General features: G+C 46.1%; 3 protein-coding genes across 4 annotated transcripts in view; 2 read left to right on the forward strand and 1 right to left on the reverse strand.

Annotated features, from left to right (window-relative positions):
• The window catches only part of TGM5 (transglutaminase 5), a 32,684-nt gene extending 26,121 nt beyond the window's left edge, over positions 1 to 6,563 (forward strand). For both annotated transcript variants that reach the window (XM_037744880.1, XM_037744875.1), the window contains 6 exons: positions 257 to 360; positions 467 to 706; positions 3,567 to 3,935; positions 4,413 to 4,573; positions 5,646 to 5,779; positions 5,998 to 6,563. In XM_037744880.1, the coding sequence (XP_037600808.1) occupies positions 257 to 360; positions 467 to 706; positions 3,567 to 3,935; positions 4,413 to 4,573; positions 5,646 to 5,779; positions 5,998 to 6,151 (1,162 nt within the window). In that variant the 3' untranslated portion in view covers positions 6,152 to 6,563. The remainder of the gene's footprint in view (positions 1 to 256; positions 361 to 466; positions 707 to 3,566; positions 3,936 to 4,412; positions 4,574 to 5,645; positions 5,780 to 5,997) is intronic.
• Positions 6,564 to 11,771: 5,208 nt separating this feature from the next.
• On the reverse strand, positions 11,772 to 13,472 carry LOC108316607 (zinc finger and BTB domain-containing protein 44-like). Its single transcript, XM_017546541.2, has one exon. It carries the CDS (start codon positions 13,446 to 13,448, stop codon positions 12,960 to 12,962), a length of 489 nt encoding a protein of 162 aa, XP_017402030.1. The 5' UTR covers positions 13,449 to 13,472; the 3' UTR covers positions 11,772 to 12,959.
• Positions 13,411 to 17,285, forward strand: part of EPB42 (erythrocyte membrane protein band 4.2) — a 30,144-nt gene continuing 26,269 nt past the window's right edge. Inside the window, exons 1-3 of the mRNA XM_017546430.2 lie at positions 13,411 to 13,525; positions 14,025 to 14,222; positions 15,949 to 16,054. The gene's annotated coding sequence lies outside the window, so the exon portion shown is untranslated. The remainder of the gene's footprint in view (positions 13,526 to 14,024; positions 14,223 to 15,948; positions 16,055 to 17,285) is intronic.

The raw sequence follows: 17,285 nt of genomic DNA on the forward strand, positions 1-17,285 counted from the left end.
TTAGTATCCGCTTTTTTTTAGGCAAGGTCTTGCTTTATTGCCCAGGTTAATCTTAAACTCCTGAGCTCAAGCAATGTTCTCACTTCAGACTCCCAAAGTGCTAAGATTATAGGCAGGAGCCACCGAGCCTGGCTACCCACAGAGGTTTCAAGCCCTGTGTGTGCTAAGTCTGTACAGTTCACTTGTTCATCCATCCCTTGCCTTGTTCTATAAAGAGCAAGCAATACTACGTCTACCTTGGCTCTGTTTGACACAGGAACTTCCATGTCTGGAATGAGTGCTGGATGGCCCGGAAGGATCTCCCTCCTGGATATGGAGGCTGGCAGGTACTGGACGCCACACCTCAGGAGACAAGCAATGGTGAGGCTCTCCAGAAGAAAGGCAGGACCCACTCCCATGAAGAGTGCCCCACCCCTGCCCAGCCCTGCAACAAATGGCCCACCGAGGCTTCCCTGTTCTCCTTCAGGCCTCTACTGCTGTGGCCCTGCCTCTGTCAGAGCCATCAAAGAAGGAGAAGTGGACCTGAACTACGACACACCCTTTGTGTTTTCCATGGTGAATGCTGACTGCATGTCCTGGCTCGTCCAGGGAGGGAAGGAGCAGAAGCTACACCAAGACACGAGTTCTGTTGGCAATTTTATCAGCACAAAGAGCATCCAGAGTGATGAGCGGGATGACATCACGGAGAACTACAAGTATGAAGAAGGTATGACTAAGCCAGCCCTACTAAGAGCCCCAGCCCTCTGGGAACCTTCCCCTACCCTAGAGAGTCAGAGAGCATCTGCCGGGCAGGACCCAGCCCCACTGTCTCCTCAGCCGTTCAGTTTTGAGGCCCCAGTTGGGGTGGCCCCACGGCCTTACTTCCTCATGCCACCTCCACCCCACATCCTGCAGGTCAGCGAGCTCCCACCACAGGCACTCACATGGACTGGAGAGCCCCAACAGAATATGAATCCTTCACCCCTGCTTCTCCCCCCAAAATCAGCCTCCCATTGAAGATAGCAGGGAATTTAGTAAACACTCTGCCATTCATTTATTTTATTTAGGGTACTGTTTAATTCATTGTGTTTCACTGAATCTTTGGAGGACAGGCTGAGGTGAGGCCGGATGTTCACTCCCACCTTCTCCCTGTGGAGCCGCAGGGTCAGAGGCTGACTCTGAGGTGACAGCCCTGGCAGCAGGGCCACAGGGGAGGCTATGTTGGTCAGGTATAGATGAATGCCTGGAAATTGAAAATGGCCAGTCACTAGGTTCAACCACCAGGGAGCCAGGGAAAAATATCCAGTCCATGAGGGCTAGAGGCAGGGTGAGGGCCAGAGCTGGGATCTCGCTGGGGAGGATCTGAGCAGGCACAAGTCAGGGTGGGTAGAGAGTGGTGGGAAGGGCCGATCAGTTGCTGGGAATACTGGGGAGTGGGTGTCTGTGGTTCATCTACATGGGCCTCAGGGACAGATGCAGGGAGGCTCCAGAATTCTCCGCCTGGGAAGAGGGTCCTCAGTAGGGGATGAGTGTTGAACACAGCCCAGCAGTGCTGTCACCACCCACTTCCCAGGGACTCTGGCCTCATCTTGGCTGGGTTGCCCCAGAAATGGATCCTGAGGCAAGGATTCAAATCCAAGTGGTTTATTTATGAGGCAATCCTGGAAATCCTGGTAGCAGAGTGAGGAAGGGAGACAGGGAAGGGAAGAAAATGGATGTAGAGTACATTTTCAAGCCTGTTAGCACAATGGACAGCTGGCTAGGAGCTCTGGGAGTGAGGCTGCCAGGGAAAATACAGGACGAATAATGCTTTAGTGTAAGTATGTCCCAGGCCAGGAGTTGTAGTTTACACCTGCAATCCGAACACTTTGGGAGGCTGAGATGGGAGGATCGCTTTAGCATAGGAACTCGAGACTGCAGTGAGTTATGGTGTTACTGCTGTATTGCAGCCTGGGCAACACAGTGAGATCCCATTTCTTAAAATAAAAAAGAAAAAGTCCCAAATTATTTGTTGTTTATTTGAAATTCAAATTACCTCATATTTTTGTTTCTAAATCTGGCAACCCTATCACTGATTCAGTGTGATAGGGTTGCACTTTTGGCACGTTTGGCCCTCCCCATGCCTGAGCTGAGTCTGCTTAGGTGACAGAGAAAGTCTCAGAGTTGCAGGGGCTGCAATTTGAAAGTAGGTCCTGTGGGCACTGAAACAGCTAAAACCAAGGGAATATGGGCAGGGCTTTGACAGCATTTGATAGAGAGGCCCTTAGGGCCCCCTGTGTACTCAGGGGGATTGAAGCCATATCCTGGTGGGCCTGAGGGTCCTGTTCAGGTGTTCCTTGGGCCAGTCTCCTCCCATCCAGCTGGACAGGGTCTGGGGTTGCACAGACCACAGGTGCGCTAAATTGGATTCCCATATCTTTGTGCCCAGTCTTTTTTTTTTTTTTTTTTTGAGATGGAGTCTCGCTCTGTCACCCAGGTTAGGGGCAATATGGCACAATCTCAGCTCACTGCAACCTCTGCTTCCCGGGTTCAAGCAATTCTTCTGTCTCCTAACTCCTGAGTAGCTGGGATTACAGGTACCTGCCATCATGCCTGGCTAATTTTTTTTGTATTTTTAGTAGAAATAGAGTTTCACCATGTTGGTCAGACCGGTCTTGAACTCCTGACCTCAAGTGATCCACCCCACCTTGGCATCCCAAAGTGCTGGGATTACAGATGTAAGCCATTGTGCTCAGCCTGTTAGCCACTCTTACTGAAGTAAATGTCTCCAGATTCTCTTTGGTCTGGAACTGGGTTTAGAAAGACTCCCAGAGCAAGGGTATAAAAGTGGCCTCTGCCTAAGGATGTTGTGGCAAATGCATTGAAGGGGTAGAGCTGGTCCTTGGAGACAGTAAGGACTCAACAAAGGCAGCTTCTGGAATTATAAGGAAGGCAGAGGCAAGTACTCCTCCACATGTGACCCACAGGGACCCGTGAGATAGAGCAGGGAACCTGGGGCCACTCTGGGAACTCTGCATGCCTAGACTTCCTCTCATATTTATATACTTATTTACTGCGCTTCTCCGTTCCTCAGCTTCCAGGAATTAGTCTCTCCCTGACCAATAATCTGGCTCCGGAACAGGAAATCACACCATTCCCCTGCCGTCTTTAAGAGATTTATTTCTCTGCGTTTGTGGGCCTTTGTTTTTCCCTTGAGGACATCAGGATAGAATCAAGTGGCCACAAGCACAGGTTTTAGAGTTGGGCAGGTTTGATTTCCACTGGGCTCTGCTCCTTACTAGCTGTGTGACTTGGGCAGGTAGCATGACTTCTTTTAGCCTCCTTTTCTTTATGTGTGCATAGAAGAAGAATAATAATAAGAATGGTAATGGTAATAATACACCTTGCTTGTGGTTGATATAGGAGGAAGGGTGTGAAGTACCCAGCAGAGCCTGCCTGGGAAAGCTCACAAGGAGTGGAGGAAATGCTTGTTACTGGGAATGAAGGCTTGGAGCTGTTGGTGGAGATATTGGGTGGGGGATGGCACTCAGCCTCAGCCTACCCGGATCAGCCTGGCTCACAGCTAGTGCTGTGCTCTCCCCCATCAGGTTCCCTCCAGGAGAGGCAGGTGTTTCTGAAGGCTCTGCAGAAGCTGAAGGCTAGAAGGTTCCATGGCTCCCGAAGAGGAGCAGAGTTACAACCTTCCAGGCCCACACCACTGAGCCAGGACAGCCCTCGGAGCCTGGATGTGCCTTCCCTTCGACCCAGTGATGTGGTGCAGGTCTCCCTGAAATTCAAGATGCTCGACCCACCCAACATGGGCCAGGATATATCCTTTGCTCTGCTGGCCCTCAACATGTCCTCCCAGTTCAAGGACCTCAAAGTGAACCTGAGTGCCCAGTCTCTGCTGCACGATGGCAACCCCCTGCCCCCATTCTGGCAAGATGTGGCGTTCATCACACTCTCTCCTCAAGAAGGTACGCTCATGCACAGATTGTGTACGCAGAGTCGGTTTTGGCAATGTCAGTGGGGTTGAGCCAGCCAACAGGGTTCTGGGATCAGACCCCTGAGACCCTGTTATTCCTACTGTCCTCTCCGGCACAGACTCCTCCTCCTTCCCTCTTTTTCTTCCTTCTCCCTTCCTTCCTGTATCGCCTTTTCTTTCCCTCCTTTCTCTTCCTTTCCTATCCCAATAAAAGTAGCTGGTTTTGCAGAAAAAGCCTGAGATTTGGAGTCTCTGAGACCTTGGTTGGAGCCTCAGCTCTCTCATTTCCTAGCAGAATGGCCTTGGGCTGCCATTTTGGCTCTTTACAGCCCATTTCCTCATCTGAAAAGCTACCATCTGCTTCTCTGGGACTGGGTACATGTTGACTCCCTCTTCTCTGTGGAAGAGGGCCTCAGGTCCGGCTGATTTTTTCAGCTATTCTCACCCAATCCTTGTGTTCTCTCTTTAGCAAAGGCCTACCCCTGCAAAATCTCCTATTCCCAGTACAGCCAGTACCTGTCAACAGACAAGCTGATCCGCATCAGCGCCTTGGGTGAAGAGAAAAGCAGTCCCAAGAAAATCCTGGTGAACAAGATCATCACCTTATCTTACCCGAGCATCACGATTAATGTAGGCAGGACTCCCACAAATGGCTTGTGGGACCCCTGGGTCCGGTGGGGAGGGGGTGAAACCCTGTGAGAGGGCAGCCTAGGCCTGCTTAGGAGAGCATCCCCTCTTTCCTTTGCCTCTTCTGGTGTTCCAGGAGGAGGAAGATTGTCTGAAAGTTCTTCATCCTCTTGTACCGCCCACTAGAGGCTTTATGGATGGATACTTGAGCAGGTGCCATGGGCAATGGGAGAGCCCCCTCTTGTGCCACTCCTGCTATTGGCCCATGGGTCAACATAAGGAAAGTGAACCCAGATGGTAGGGTCTCTGGTCAGGGGAGAGCCTTGTCTGAAGGTTAATTCACTTGATTTGCCATTTTTTGGCTGTGAATCCTTGGACAAGCCCTTGGGCCTCTGTTTCTTGAACTATCAGAGAGGGGATTAGATTAGATGGCCTCTGAGGACCCTTCCTGCTCTGACATTCTGTGGTCTTCCGAGTGGGAAGATTTGAAGGGCTCCCTTCCTTCCCGTGCTTTCTCCCCAAGGCCAACCAACCTCCTAGACCCTGTCAAGTAAGCCCATGGAGTCCCCTCCAGTGGGGAAACACGAAGAACTTGGGCTTTTATGGCATCTTAGCAAAGAAGCAATATGTTTTTACAGAAGTGACAAGAGAAAGGGAAAGGACCAAGAGTCTTGAGGGGTGGCAAACTGTGGGAAGGCAAATACATGGGAAACTCATGGTAGATAAAGCTTACTTAGGCAGTTTATGGTTTAGATTCCTCTTGTGTCTGCTTCAGCGTCAGGCCCATAAGGGTCTAAAGTCATCTCTGGTGATTAGCCTTTGCCCTTCCTGGTAGAGAGGGGAGGGGGGACACCTTTGCAAATTTATGTCCTGCTTTTAGGCAAATAAGGAGAAACCAGAGAGCTTTTCTTGTATCTGCTTCTTCTCAATTGTCTTTGGCTCAAAGTAATTCTTATGCCAAAGTGGTATATTTGGGGGTGGCATATTCTGCCACCCTAGAGAACAGTGCCCTTCATAAATGTCTGGTGAGTTGGGGAATGAGGACTAACTCTCCTTTCCCTCCTGGTATGTTCAGGTTCTAGGAGCAGCCGTTGTGAACCAGCCACTCTCCATACAGGTGATATTTTCAAACCCCCTCTCAGAACAGGTTGAGGGCTGTGTGCTGACTGTGGAAGGAAGTGGCCTCTTCAAGAAACAGCAGAAAATCCTGTGAGTGCTGCAAGTGCTCAACCTTCTCTTCTGTTCCCCTCCCTCACTCCGAGATTGGCTCTATCCTTCTCCCTGGACACTGGCTCCTGGGCCAGGCCTACAACACTGGGGAAGGGAAAGTGGAAGGACTCCCTTCCACTTGGGCGGCTGGGTGGAAAAAGGCTCCAGGGTCATCATCATGCCTGTGGTTTTCTGACATACTCCATTCTCTGTTGCAGCCTTGGAGTCCTCAAACCTCAACACCGAGCAAGTGTCATTCTGGAGACTGTCCCGTTCAAGAGTGGCCAAAGGCAGATCCAAGCTAATATGAGGAGCAACAAGTTTAAGGATATCAAGGGGTACAGGAATGTATATGTAAACTTTGCGTTATAAATTCTGGAACAATGTGCTGGATGTGTGAAGTTCAAGCTTCAGGAAAAGGAGCAAGTTCAAATGCAAACTGCACCATTCCCCACCACAACAGAGACTTCATAGGGCTCCAGCGAGAGCAGTAGAGGGGGACGCCATGAATGGACGTTTTCTTAGACCATTTGCACAGCTATCCTGGACTCTGTTCAGGGCCCAGGGATTCCACCATGTCCCATCCAGAGATTCCAGGGATTTCACAGTCTCCTATCCAGAAGTGTGATTTGGCACAGAGGTCAAATGATACTGGTAGGACTTGGCCATGACTTACTGCCCCCTAGATATCCAGGAAAGAAAAAGACAGGCTGAACAGCTCACTGTCCTTTTGTTGTTGCAGTAGCTAATTCCCTAATATGAACAAACTTCAGACCTTGCTCTCCTTTGCCCCACATAATCACTTTCCTACCTGTTCTCTGGATGCTGGAGTATGCTATTCATTCATTCAAAAAATATTGAGTGTCTAGCATATGTCAGAAATGGTTCTGAGTGTAGGGGCAAAAAGTAAACAAAGCAAAGTCCCTGCCCGCATGGAGCTTACATTTCTAGTGGAGGGAGGGGAGGTAGACAATTAACACGTCAACAAATAAGTAAGTTACTCACAGGTGGTGTATCAGTCAGGATCCAGCCAGAAAAAAAAAAACCTCACAGGTGTTGCTACATACTACCTACCATCTTTTGTCTTTGGGAAAAAAAAAAAAAAAAAAAGCCTGGCAGAACTTTCACCCTTGGCCTTCCTTTGAATCCTTTCCCATATCACATCCAAGAGGTCCATCAGTCCTAACATTACCAGCCTATTTACTCAAAGCCCACCTACACACTGCGGTCCTGGATGGCCTTGGGTTGGCTGGGGAGATAAAGCGGGCTGAATGACACAATGAGGTAGACTTTGGGTGGGGGATGGAATACTCTCAAGAATTTTCTATTAGTTGCAGCCAGCCTGTGTTTATGCTCATGCAAACTCTACCCTTTCTGTTTCCTACTGAACACAAAACAATTCTGATCATTGTCTCCTCTGAGATGCCCCTGCTTTCTTGTGGCACCACACAAAGTTCTGCACAAAGAAAGGCATTATGCACTTGCTCTCTTGGTACTGGCTATGTGACTGAGACAGCTGTCCTATTAAATACACACACAGTAAATAAAGAAGATAAAGATTTCCAGTATGTATAAACCAAAGGGTATGTGTAGTTTATCAGACGGATAGAAGGGCATATGGTGGGAATTAGGGAAATAGTTCTGTGAGAGTGCGGGCTGAGAATGAGGAGCTAGTGGCAAGGAGCTGGAAGTGTCTTAAAATTATTTCATCTTATAATTATTACCTGACAATCATGAGAAATAGTTTAAGGAAAACACCATAGACAGAAACATCTTAGACACAATGACCTCTGAAGCACATGGAAGATTTCAGGTCCTGCAACCCAGAACTCTTTAATGAGTCCTGTTGTTAACTCCACATTCATTAATTCTTTCATTCAACAAAGATTTACTGAGCTTCTACTAGGGGACCAGGCCCTGAGCCAGGTCGGCCCTGAGGACACAAGAAGGACCAGGGTCTGCACTCAAGGAGCTCAAGTCAAAGCACGTGGAGAATGAAAAATAAACAGGAACAGGTAGGAAAGTGCTCTTTATTATAACAAAGAGCAGTGAGATCCATCATTGGGGTAAACCCAGGGTGTTGTGGGAGCACTAGGAGGGCCAACTAGTCCAGCCTTGGGATTTGGGTTCAAGGAAGGCTTTCTGGAAGAAGTGGTATTTAAGTGGAATCCTAAAAGCTAGTGGTTGGTCAAAGACTAGGAGTTGGAAGGAGAGGGGGTGGAGTAAAGCAGCCAGGAGCTGCAAGTCATTCAGATGGCCAGAGGTCAGAGTGAGAGGAAGCAAGAAGCAGGAAAGAAATGAGGCAAGAGCCAGTGGGTGAAGAGCTTCAGGCATCTGCCTCCTCTAAGTCTTGGATCACAGTCACTTCCTTCAGTGTCAGTGCTGAGAGTTGATCCTACTTTGCAGAGCTGAGCAGACTTCATGTGATTTAAGAAGCACTTAAAGGACAAATAGTTCTCCATCCTTGTCTGCCATAGGAGCTTGCAATTCCCATCAGTTACTTCTTTGAGCGCAAAGGCTTTCCTTAAATGCAAAGGTTGTGTTTCATCCATTCATTTAACATTTTTTGAGTTGCTAATATGCTGAATGTTCTAAGTGTAGCGAATAGAACCATAAACAGAGCAAACAACGTTGTCCCCAACCCATTTCCAATGGACAACCTCATAATCCCTCATCCCTCAACCCCAGTGGAACTCAGTATAATTTTCTTCTGACAACCCTCAGCTCAACTGCAGGCCAAAAAGGGTTTTTGGAGGAATTTATTTTCCCTTATTGTGTGTAGCCTTGGTGGATCTGCCAGCAAAGAAGCCCTGCTCGCCCATGGCCAAGAAGTGGGCATGTGACTTATACTGGAACAATTAGACACTTCTCCCAGGACTTTGCAGAGTAAAGTGGGTTAGAGAAGGGAGAAACGTGGAGTCCATCCATCTCAGCAGCAGAGACTCCGAGACAGACCAACCTCTGTTCCTGCTGCTTAGACCTTCGACCTGCCCTGGTGTCCATCCTTCTCCTAGTCCTGAGCCTGGTTCTCCTTTTCTCCATCAACCTAGGAGCTCCCTCACACTCTTGTTTTTTTAAGTCAACCAAAACTCGTTTTGTCTTTGCTTGCATTCAAAGAACTTTAATTCAGAGAAATTGGGTAATTTGTTTAAGACCACATAGCAAAGTCTGTCTGATTCCAAATTCCCACCATGTCACACTGCCCAGTACTCCCAGAGGTCTGTCCTCAGTTCACCTTTAGGTGTCTTTGTTAGTGTCATAAGTTAGCCTGAAGTTCAAGGAAGTGTCAGAAGTTCTTATTGACCCCAGCTTGGTAATAACTGAAGAGGTGGGAGCTGGCTGTGTGGAAAGGGCAGGCAGCAGCAAGAGCTACACTTTGTTTCCCAGAGCCTGCTCCTTCTGGCTCTCCAAGACCCACTGTCCACTTTTTCTTCCTCACCACCTGCCCACTGACCAGCAGCCAACCAACCAATGTGCAGCTGGCACTACCTCTCTCTACCTGTTCCTAAGGCCCGACTTTCCAGTATCCAGGAACGACTTGGTGCCAGCTTTGGGGCTGCTGCTTTTTGAGGAGTACAGACAAAAAGAATTTGATTGCAGAGTGCTGATCTCAGACATATCCAGCTTTCCTCCAACCCTAGAGGATGGACTTGGCTTCAGACTCCCCGGGAGCCTGAAGCTTCCAGTGGGGAGGCAGGCCACGTGCCTGGCATAGCAAGTGTTAGCAGAAGGTCTGAGCTGGGATGCTGAATGAATCTGTGGGAATGCGAGAAAGAACACTGTGATCATAGATAATGTCAGGCTCTGGATAACACTAATATCCCCCACAGAATTTTCTTTCTGGTAGGAAGTTAGGATAGGGACAGAGTGCCATAATGGAGATTGATTTAAAACTGGGCTTCAGCCTTTTATAAGGATTAGTCTATTTCCTGCTTATCTCAACTCCTGGGGCATAGCCCTTCTGCAGTCTCATTGGAAAGCCTGGGGTGTTTATTGCGGCCCCTCATCCTTGATGACCCTCGAACTCAAACCCTGCAAGACTGCCAGATTCTCAGGCTCTCATCTGCCAGTTACGAATAGGCAAATGACCCAGATGGAAGAGTGGGAGCCAGTATCAAGTTCGCTCTCTCTGCTCTTCTTATCCCCAAGATCTTGATCCCTCAAGATGAGGCATCAGTGAGGACTGCCTTGATGCCTTCAAACAGATATTTAAAACATTTCATTCAACTACACTAATTGTTCCCAACAGACAGGATGGTAACAAACTAGTCTTCTGTATTTAGATACAGAAATTCTTGAGAGATTGTAACAAAAGGTTTAATAGAGAGACCTTCTCAGCGGTGGTTTGGATTAAGGCTAATGTGAAATCAAATGTGTGGGGTTTGAGTTGGAAGACCTCAGTTTGAGTCTATGCTTTACCATAAGCTGTGAGATATTGGAAAAGCCTCCCTCCTGGAGCTTAGAGGTAAGTTTCTAGTGTATGGAAAGCATGTGCATAGGTAGGCTATAGTGTGTACTTTTAGCCTCCTCCTTGGCTCTGTTTGGGTTCCATCTCTATTCTTTCATCATTTGAATCGTTTTAATGTGCTCCTCTGCAATACCATGTTTCATTGTTAGTCTTAAATTCTTTCTGGAAAGAGACAGTATATTAATTGATCTTACATTCAGTAAAATAAATGTTAACTCTCTGAACCTATTTTCTCATCAGTAAAATTGGAATAATGATCGCTTAATGTAGTTTACAAGATTGAGGTTCAGCTCATACTAGATAATGTATGGAAAAGTGTTTTGTAAAGCAATGTGCCAGCATAATAAACTTATTTGAACCTGGGAGTCATGTTGACTATCTTTTCTTCTCTGTATTCCATATCCTGTCCATTAGCATGTCGTATTCACTTAACCTCCTACATCTCCGTCAAATCTGTTCATGTCTATTTTTTTTTTTTTTTTTTGAGGTGGAGTCTCTCTCTGTAGCCCAGGCTGGAGCACAATGGGGTGATTTCGGCTCACTGCAATCTCTGTCTCCTGGGTTCAAGCGATTCTCCTGCCTCAGCCTCCTGAGTAGCTGGGATTACAGGTATGGGCCACCACACCCAGCTAATTTTTGTATTTTTAGTAGAGACGGGATTTTGTCATGTTGGCCAGGCTGTTCAAACTCTTGACCTCAGGAGATCAGCCTGTCTCAGCCTCCTAAAATCCTGGGATTATAGGCATGAGCCACTATGCCTGGCCTATGTCTATCTTTACTAACCACCTCCAGAGTAGACTACCATCATGTTTCACCTAAGCCATTACCATAGTCTCTTATTGGTCATCTGCCTTCCCTTTTTGCCCCCTTTAAATCGTTTCCCTGATATTAGCCAGTATTTTTAAAATGCAAATCTGATTGTTTTACTCCCTTGCTTCAAATATCATTCAATGGCTTCCCACAGCTCTGAGGATAAAAATCCAAAATTCTCATCTCAATTCTGCAAGATTTAGCCTTTGCCTTACCTCTTCCCATCTCTCTCTGTGATGCAGGCCCACTGACTTTTCAGTTGCTTCCTGCTTTAGAGCCTGTGCACATGCTGTGCTCTCTCCTCTCATGCCAACCCATGTCCTATTACTTAGTTAACTCCTATTTATCCTGCTAGTTTCTCAGCCTTAAATATCACCTTCTAAGAGAAGTCTACCCTGACCTTTCACACATAGGTCTGAGAGCACTCAAACTTCTCTTTCACAGCATTTAGCACACTTGGCAGAGAAACAGCTAATGGTGTATGCACTTAGTACTGTCTGTCTCCCCCTGCTGGAATAGAAGCTCCTTGGTGCCAGGGATGCATCTATCTAATTTACTGCTGTTTTACCAGTAGCTAACAGTTCCTAACAGTACCTAACACGGTTCCTAATAGTTCCTAACAGTACCTAACACAGTTCCTAACAGTACCTGCTGGTACCTAACACAGTTCCTAACAGTACCTACCAGTACCTAACACAGTTTCTTTTTTTTTGCCTCAACAGAGAATTCTGTATTATGTCCAAAAGAGCACAACGAAAACAACCCCAACAATACATAAACCTTTATATAAAATATAGAATATCTCTAATATTTTTACTTTATATGGGAGCATGCCAATATATGCAAGAGAACATATTGATGGGGCAAGGGGAAAACTATTTGGGCAATGTCTTAGGCATTAACATTCAGACCAGGTAAACAGCAATTTTAGTCAGAAAAGCAATATGAGAAGAGTTCCTGTGAAGTGAGATTTACATACTTCATTTTCCATTCCTGGTCATTTCATCCACAGCTTGACTGTTGTCAATCATGGTTCCTTGCCTTTGGAGTGGTACTATAAAGGTACAGAGAATGCCCATCTCAGTACCAGAATTTCACCAGGAAAAATCAGAATAGAAATGACAAAGCTTAAAAAAAAAGGAAGGCTGGATTTCAGAAGTATTTACCCTAATTATTTTTAAGAAAGCTTACCATAAATACTTCCAAAAACAACAGGCTTTACAAAATATTATACCATGTCTTGTGTATAGCAGTAAGTATCTACTCAGGTCATTTGTCAGACTGTTTTAGTAATTAGTTTCTTGTGTAAACTTTCATCTCAAGAAGGTCAATAATCATCTAATTTCCTCTCTAGCTAATGATCTGTTGTTAGCCTACTTTTAACAATGGAAGAAGAAACTGGTATATGTTTTAAGTCAACCAGTTCTCCTAAGTCTCATAGTTTGTTTCGACATCATGTTATTGTGTACTTACATAAGTAATCTCTCAGTTATGAAAAATAAAATCAGTTTCTGGGCTCAGAAAGTAAAAAGGGAAAGTCTTTCCCAATCTCCCCCTCCCCCACCGCCCAGCTTTTTTTGTAAAAAAAAAAATTAAATTTAAATGTACAAGACCAAACACAGGCACTTTCCAAAAAACAAAAATGAAGCCAAATCACAAAATTACTCAATAGTTATAGAATACAGCTCTGATTTTGGGGGGGTAGGTCATCTCTAGTTCGGGCACTTCCTTTTTCTGCCAGCCCACCAAGAGACCCCAAGGGAAAAGTGCTTTCACAATTCTGGGTCGAGGAGACCTGTGAAATCACAGGCATTTGAACAGAGGAGTTGTTTTCGAAACCGTTTTCTCCAAGATCATATTGAACAAAGGTCTCTTCTCGTTCCTGGTTTAAGTAGTCCGGCACTAGGAAATCACTTCATGCTTTAGGCGATGCACCTTTAGCGAGTAAGCCCTGGTGAACTTTTTCCCACAGCGGTCACACTGAAATGGTTTAATTCCTGAGTGGATGGGCATGTGCTGCTTTAGGTTCTGAATACGGGTGAATCGCACCCCGCAGGCTGGACATTGAAAAGGTCTGTCTGGATCATTTGGACTTGGTCGTTCTGTACTGCAGGCAGCAGGAGCAATGCAGAGTTGGTAGGGATACTGAACATTCATTCTCCAGTCGATCATCATCACCCGCAGGAGCATTACTACTAGACGTGCTTTGAAGTGTAGGCAACCCCTCAGTAACGCCTTATCTACTGAGCCTGCGGGCGGCGGCACGGGGCTCCGGAGGCTTGCACCTCCTACTTCTGCCGCCAGGCTAGGGCGGTGGCGGCCCGGGGGGGAGGGGGCGGAGCGCGCGGCTCTCGGCTTCTCTTTTTCCCTGGGAGGCTCAGGGGCCCGCATCTCGGGCCGCAGCACCTAGGCTCGTGAGCAACCTGTGGCTGGGGCCAGGCAACATAGCCCACCAGCGTGCCTGCGAGGTGGGAGTGCGAGGCGGCGGGCGGGAAGCACCCCTGGCGCTCTGAGAGGCCCGAGGGGAGGAGCAAGGGGGCCCGGAAGCCGCGCGCAGGCAGCGGTTGGGGACAATTGGCCAAGGGCAGGCGTGGTTTGGGAGCGCCGCGACTGCTCGCGAGTACCCGGCGGGTTGAGGAAGGGGAAGGGGACTCGGGAGGGGAAGGGGAGGTTGGGAGCCGCCGCCGTTGCTGCTCCGCTCACTGCCGTCTTTTTAGAGGCACTATGTCTACTTAACAGTTTCTAACAGTACCTGCCGGTACCGAGCACACTTCCTGGTGCATGACAGTGCTCATTAAGTATTTGTTTCAGAAATGAATAAACGGATACTTCTTGAGTCTACACCACCTGAGGTGGTGTTTTTCTGCCGGAGGCTGGGGAGTAGGAAGGTGTTGGTGCCGTGGGACAGACCTTTCTGGTGACCTCCTCCCTCCATCCTCCTCACATCTCCCACTTGTTTTTCCCCAGCTCAACCAAAACGCAGCAGCGTGTGTCTCATCTTGGGCTCCTCAAAAAGTGCCCCGACTGAAATACTGCCAGACACTGGATCTCTGTGACGCTCTCATGGGAACTGTACCGGGAAAGAGACGATTCCCTTTGCTTGTACCAAAAGGAGAACCCATTCCTCAAAAGGAGGAGCCCACAACCTCCCCATTGCCCTCCCAGGTAGGGGGCTGTCTGTGGTGAAAAAAATTCTTTCAGCCAGACTTTTCTTTCCCCTGAACGTTTTTGTTACTTTAAAAATATTAACACACAAATATATGTTCATGGTACAAAGATACAAAGGGCATATAGAAAAAAGCCTAGGCACTGAGTTTCTCTATCTAGAAGAAATAATCTTCCAGAAATAGTCCATATAAACACAAGCAAATTCATATATATTCTCCCCACACACATACCCTTTACACAAAGATAGCATACTATTCAGTTTGTTCTCTACCTCACTTATTCCATTTATCAGTACAGCTTTGGCTGAGCGCGGTGGCTCATGCCTGTAATCCCAACACTTTGAGAGGCCAAGGCTGGAGGATCACTTGAGCTCTGGAGTTCAAGGCCAGCCTGGGAAACATAGTGGGACCCCATCTCTACAAAAAATAAAAAATTAGCCAGGTGTACTGGCCTATGCCTGTAGTCCCAGCTACTTTGGAGGCTGAGGTGGGAGGATCACTTGAGCCCAGGGGGTTGAGGCTGCAGTGAGCCATGATTGCACCACTGCACTGTAGCCTGGGTGACAGACCTTGTCTCAAAACAAATGAACAAACAAATCAAGCTTGGAGATTGTTCCATATCCTTTACAGAGCTACTTCATTATTTTTCACCTTTATGTATTTTATTGAATGCATGTCCCATAATTTATCTACCTAATACCTTATGCATGAATGTTTAGGTAGTTTCCAGTTGTTGGGGTTCAGGGGAGCCCTCAGCTTCCCTGAGAGGACGTTTCTCCAGGTTGTTGGTCTGCTACTCCCCAAGAATGGGAGAAGAGACCACGCATAAAAGTAAATGCCGGACTCAAAAGCGTCTGTAAAAAGTGACTTATTTAGGTAAAGAAAGAGAAAAAAGAGAAGAGAGAAAAATTCCACGAAGAGCGTGTGGAAGCGGGACCCCAGAGGGGAGATCGAGGCAGGTAAAGAGAGTTCCCACTATGTTGCCGGCGATTCCAGAGAGCTGGAAATCCGGTGTGGCTGAAGGAGGAGGGGAATTTATCCTGGAAGAAATTCCCACCTCCCCAAGTTCCTCTGGCCAATGAAAGGAGTTCCTTTAAACTTCCGCTGGGGTGATTGACTCTTAGTTTCTTCCCGCGCGCGCGAAATTTAAACATAAACCGTTAAATCTCCCGGACTGAGAGAGATGGGAGTGGCGCGTGGTTCTGGGAAGTTCTTGCCCTTAAAACTACACCCCCTTGTGGACCCGGAAAGAGAACAAATTTCCTCACAGTCTTTTGCGGTCATAAATATCAATGCACTGAATATACTTGTATACATTTTATTTTACACCTGTTGGATAATTTGTACAATAAATATCTAGAAATAGAATGACTGAATCAAATTATAGACTTTTTCTTTAAGTGAGAGCAAGTTTATTAAGAAAGTAAAGGAATAAAAAGAATGGCTAATCCGTAGATAGAGCAGCCAAAAGTATAGACATTTAAAGTTTTGGTAGAAACTACTTAATTTCCCCTTAATTTCCCTGTGTTCTGGACTGAATTTTGTCCTCCCCAAAAATTAATATATTGAAGGCTTAACCCCCTAATGTGACTGTATTTGGAGATGGGACCTATAAGAACGTAATAAAGATGAAGTGGGGTCATGAGAATGGACTTCAATCCAACAGGAATAATGTCCTTGTAAGAAGGGGAGAAGACACCTGAGATCTTTCTCTTTCCCTGTAGACACACAGAAGAGGCCATGTGAGGATTCACCTGCAAGCCAGGAAGAGAGCCGTCACCAGACACCAAGCCTAAAGGCCCTGATCTTGAGCTTCTATCCTATAGAAGGGTGAGAACATAAATATCTGTTGTTTAAGCCACCCAGTCTAATACTCTCTGTAGAGACTGCACCAATTTGGAGACACTGCATCATTTTTTATTTATTTATTTATATTTTTTTGAGACAAATCTTTCTCAGTTGTCCAGGCTGGAATGCAGTGGCATGATCTCAGCTTGCTGCCACCTCGACCCACCAGGTTCAAGCGATTCCCACGTCTCTGCCTCTCGAGTAGCTGAGATTACAGGTGCCCACCACCACGTCTGACTAATTATTGTATTTTTAGTCGAGATGGGGTTTTACCATGTTGGCCTGCCTGGTCTCAAACTCCTGACCTCAAGTGATTCACCAGCCTCCCAAGGTGCTGGGATTACAGGCGTGAGCTACTGCGCCCAGCTGAGGCTGCATCAATTTAAATTTGCACTCCCACTAGTATTATAAGAGAGTAACTATTTTCCTAAATCATCACCAACTCAAAATGTTGTCAAACTCTTTTATCTTTGCCAATCTAATAGGTGAAGAAAGAAGGATATCTCAGGGTGTTTTTATTTTGCGTTTTTATTAAGTGAGGCTGGACATCTCTCCATGGATTTCAGAGGCATTTTTATTTTTTTTTCTGTGAATTGTCTATCATATCCTTCATCAGTTTATCTAATAGTTTGTTATTCTTTTCTTATTGATTTATAGGCATATTTTATATTAAGGAGATTAAGCCTTCATGATATGAGTTTCAAATATTTTCCCCAACTTGTTGCGTATCTTTTAACTTTGTGAACTTTTCCATTTAAAATTTTTTAAGGATTGAAATTTTGAAGGAATAAAATTTCTCAGTATTTTCTTTATGCCTTCTTATGGGTTTTGTGTAATATTTTAAAAGGTTTTCCCAAGTTAAGAAGGTCTCATTTTTTCTTCTATTTCTTTAAGGATTTAATAAAAGTTTTGATCCATCTGAAATTTATTTTGATGTAATGCATAAGGAAGGAAACCAACTGTATTTTGGCAAGTTAATTGTCCCCAAACCATTTACTGACAAATCCTTCATTTTCCCATGGATTCGAAGTGCCACATTTAGCATACATTTAATGCATATATTTAGATCTATGGACTTTTCAACTGCCATACTATCATATTATATGTTCATATCTAGGAAGGCTGCTCATACTTTATTATTATCTTAGAAATTTCCTTTTGAACCCTAGAATCAGTTTACCTAGTTTCCAAAAAAAAAAAAAAAAAAAATCTT

This window comes from Cebus imitator, unplaced genomic scaffold (genome assembly GCF_001604975.1).
Source record: "Cebus imitator isolate Cc_AM_T3 unplaced genomic scaffold, Cebus_imitator-1.0 Scaffold9, whole genome shotgun sequence".
In the NCBI taxonomy this organism is placed as follows: domain Eukaryota; kingdom Metazoa; phylum Chordata; class Mammalia; order Primates; family Cebidae; genus Cebus; species Cebus imitator.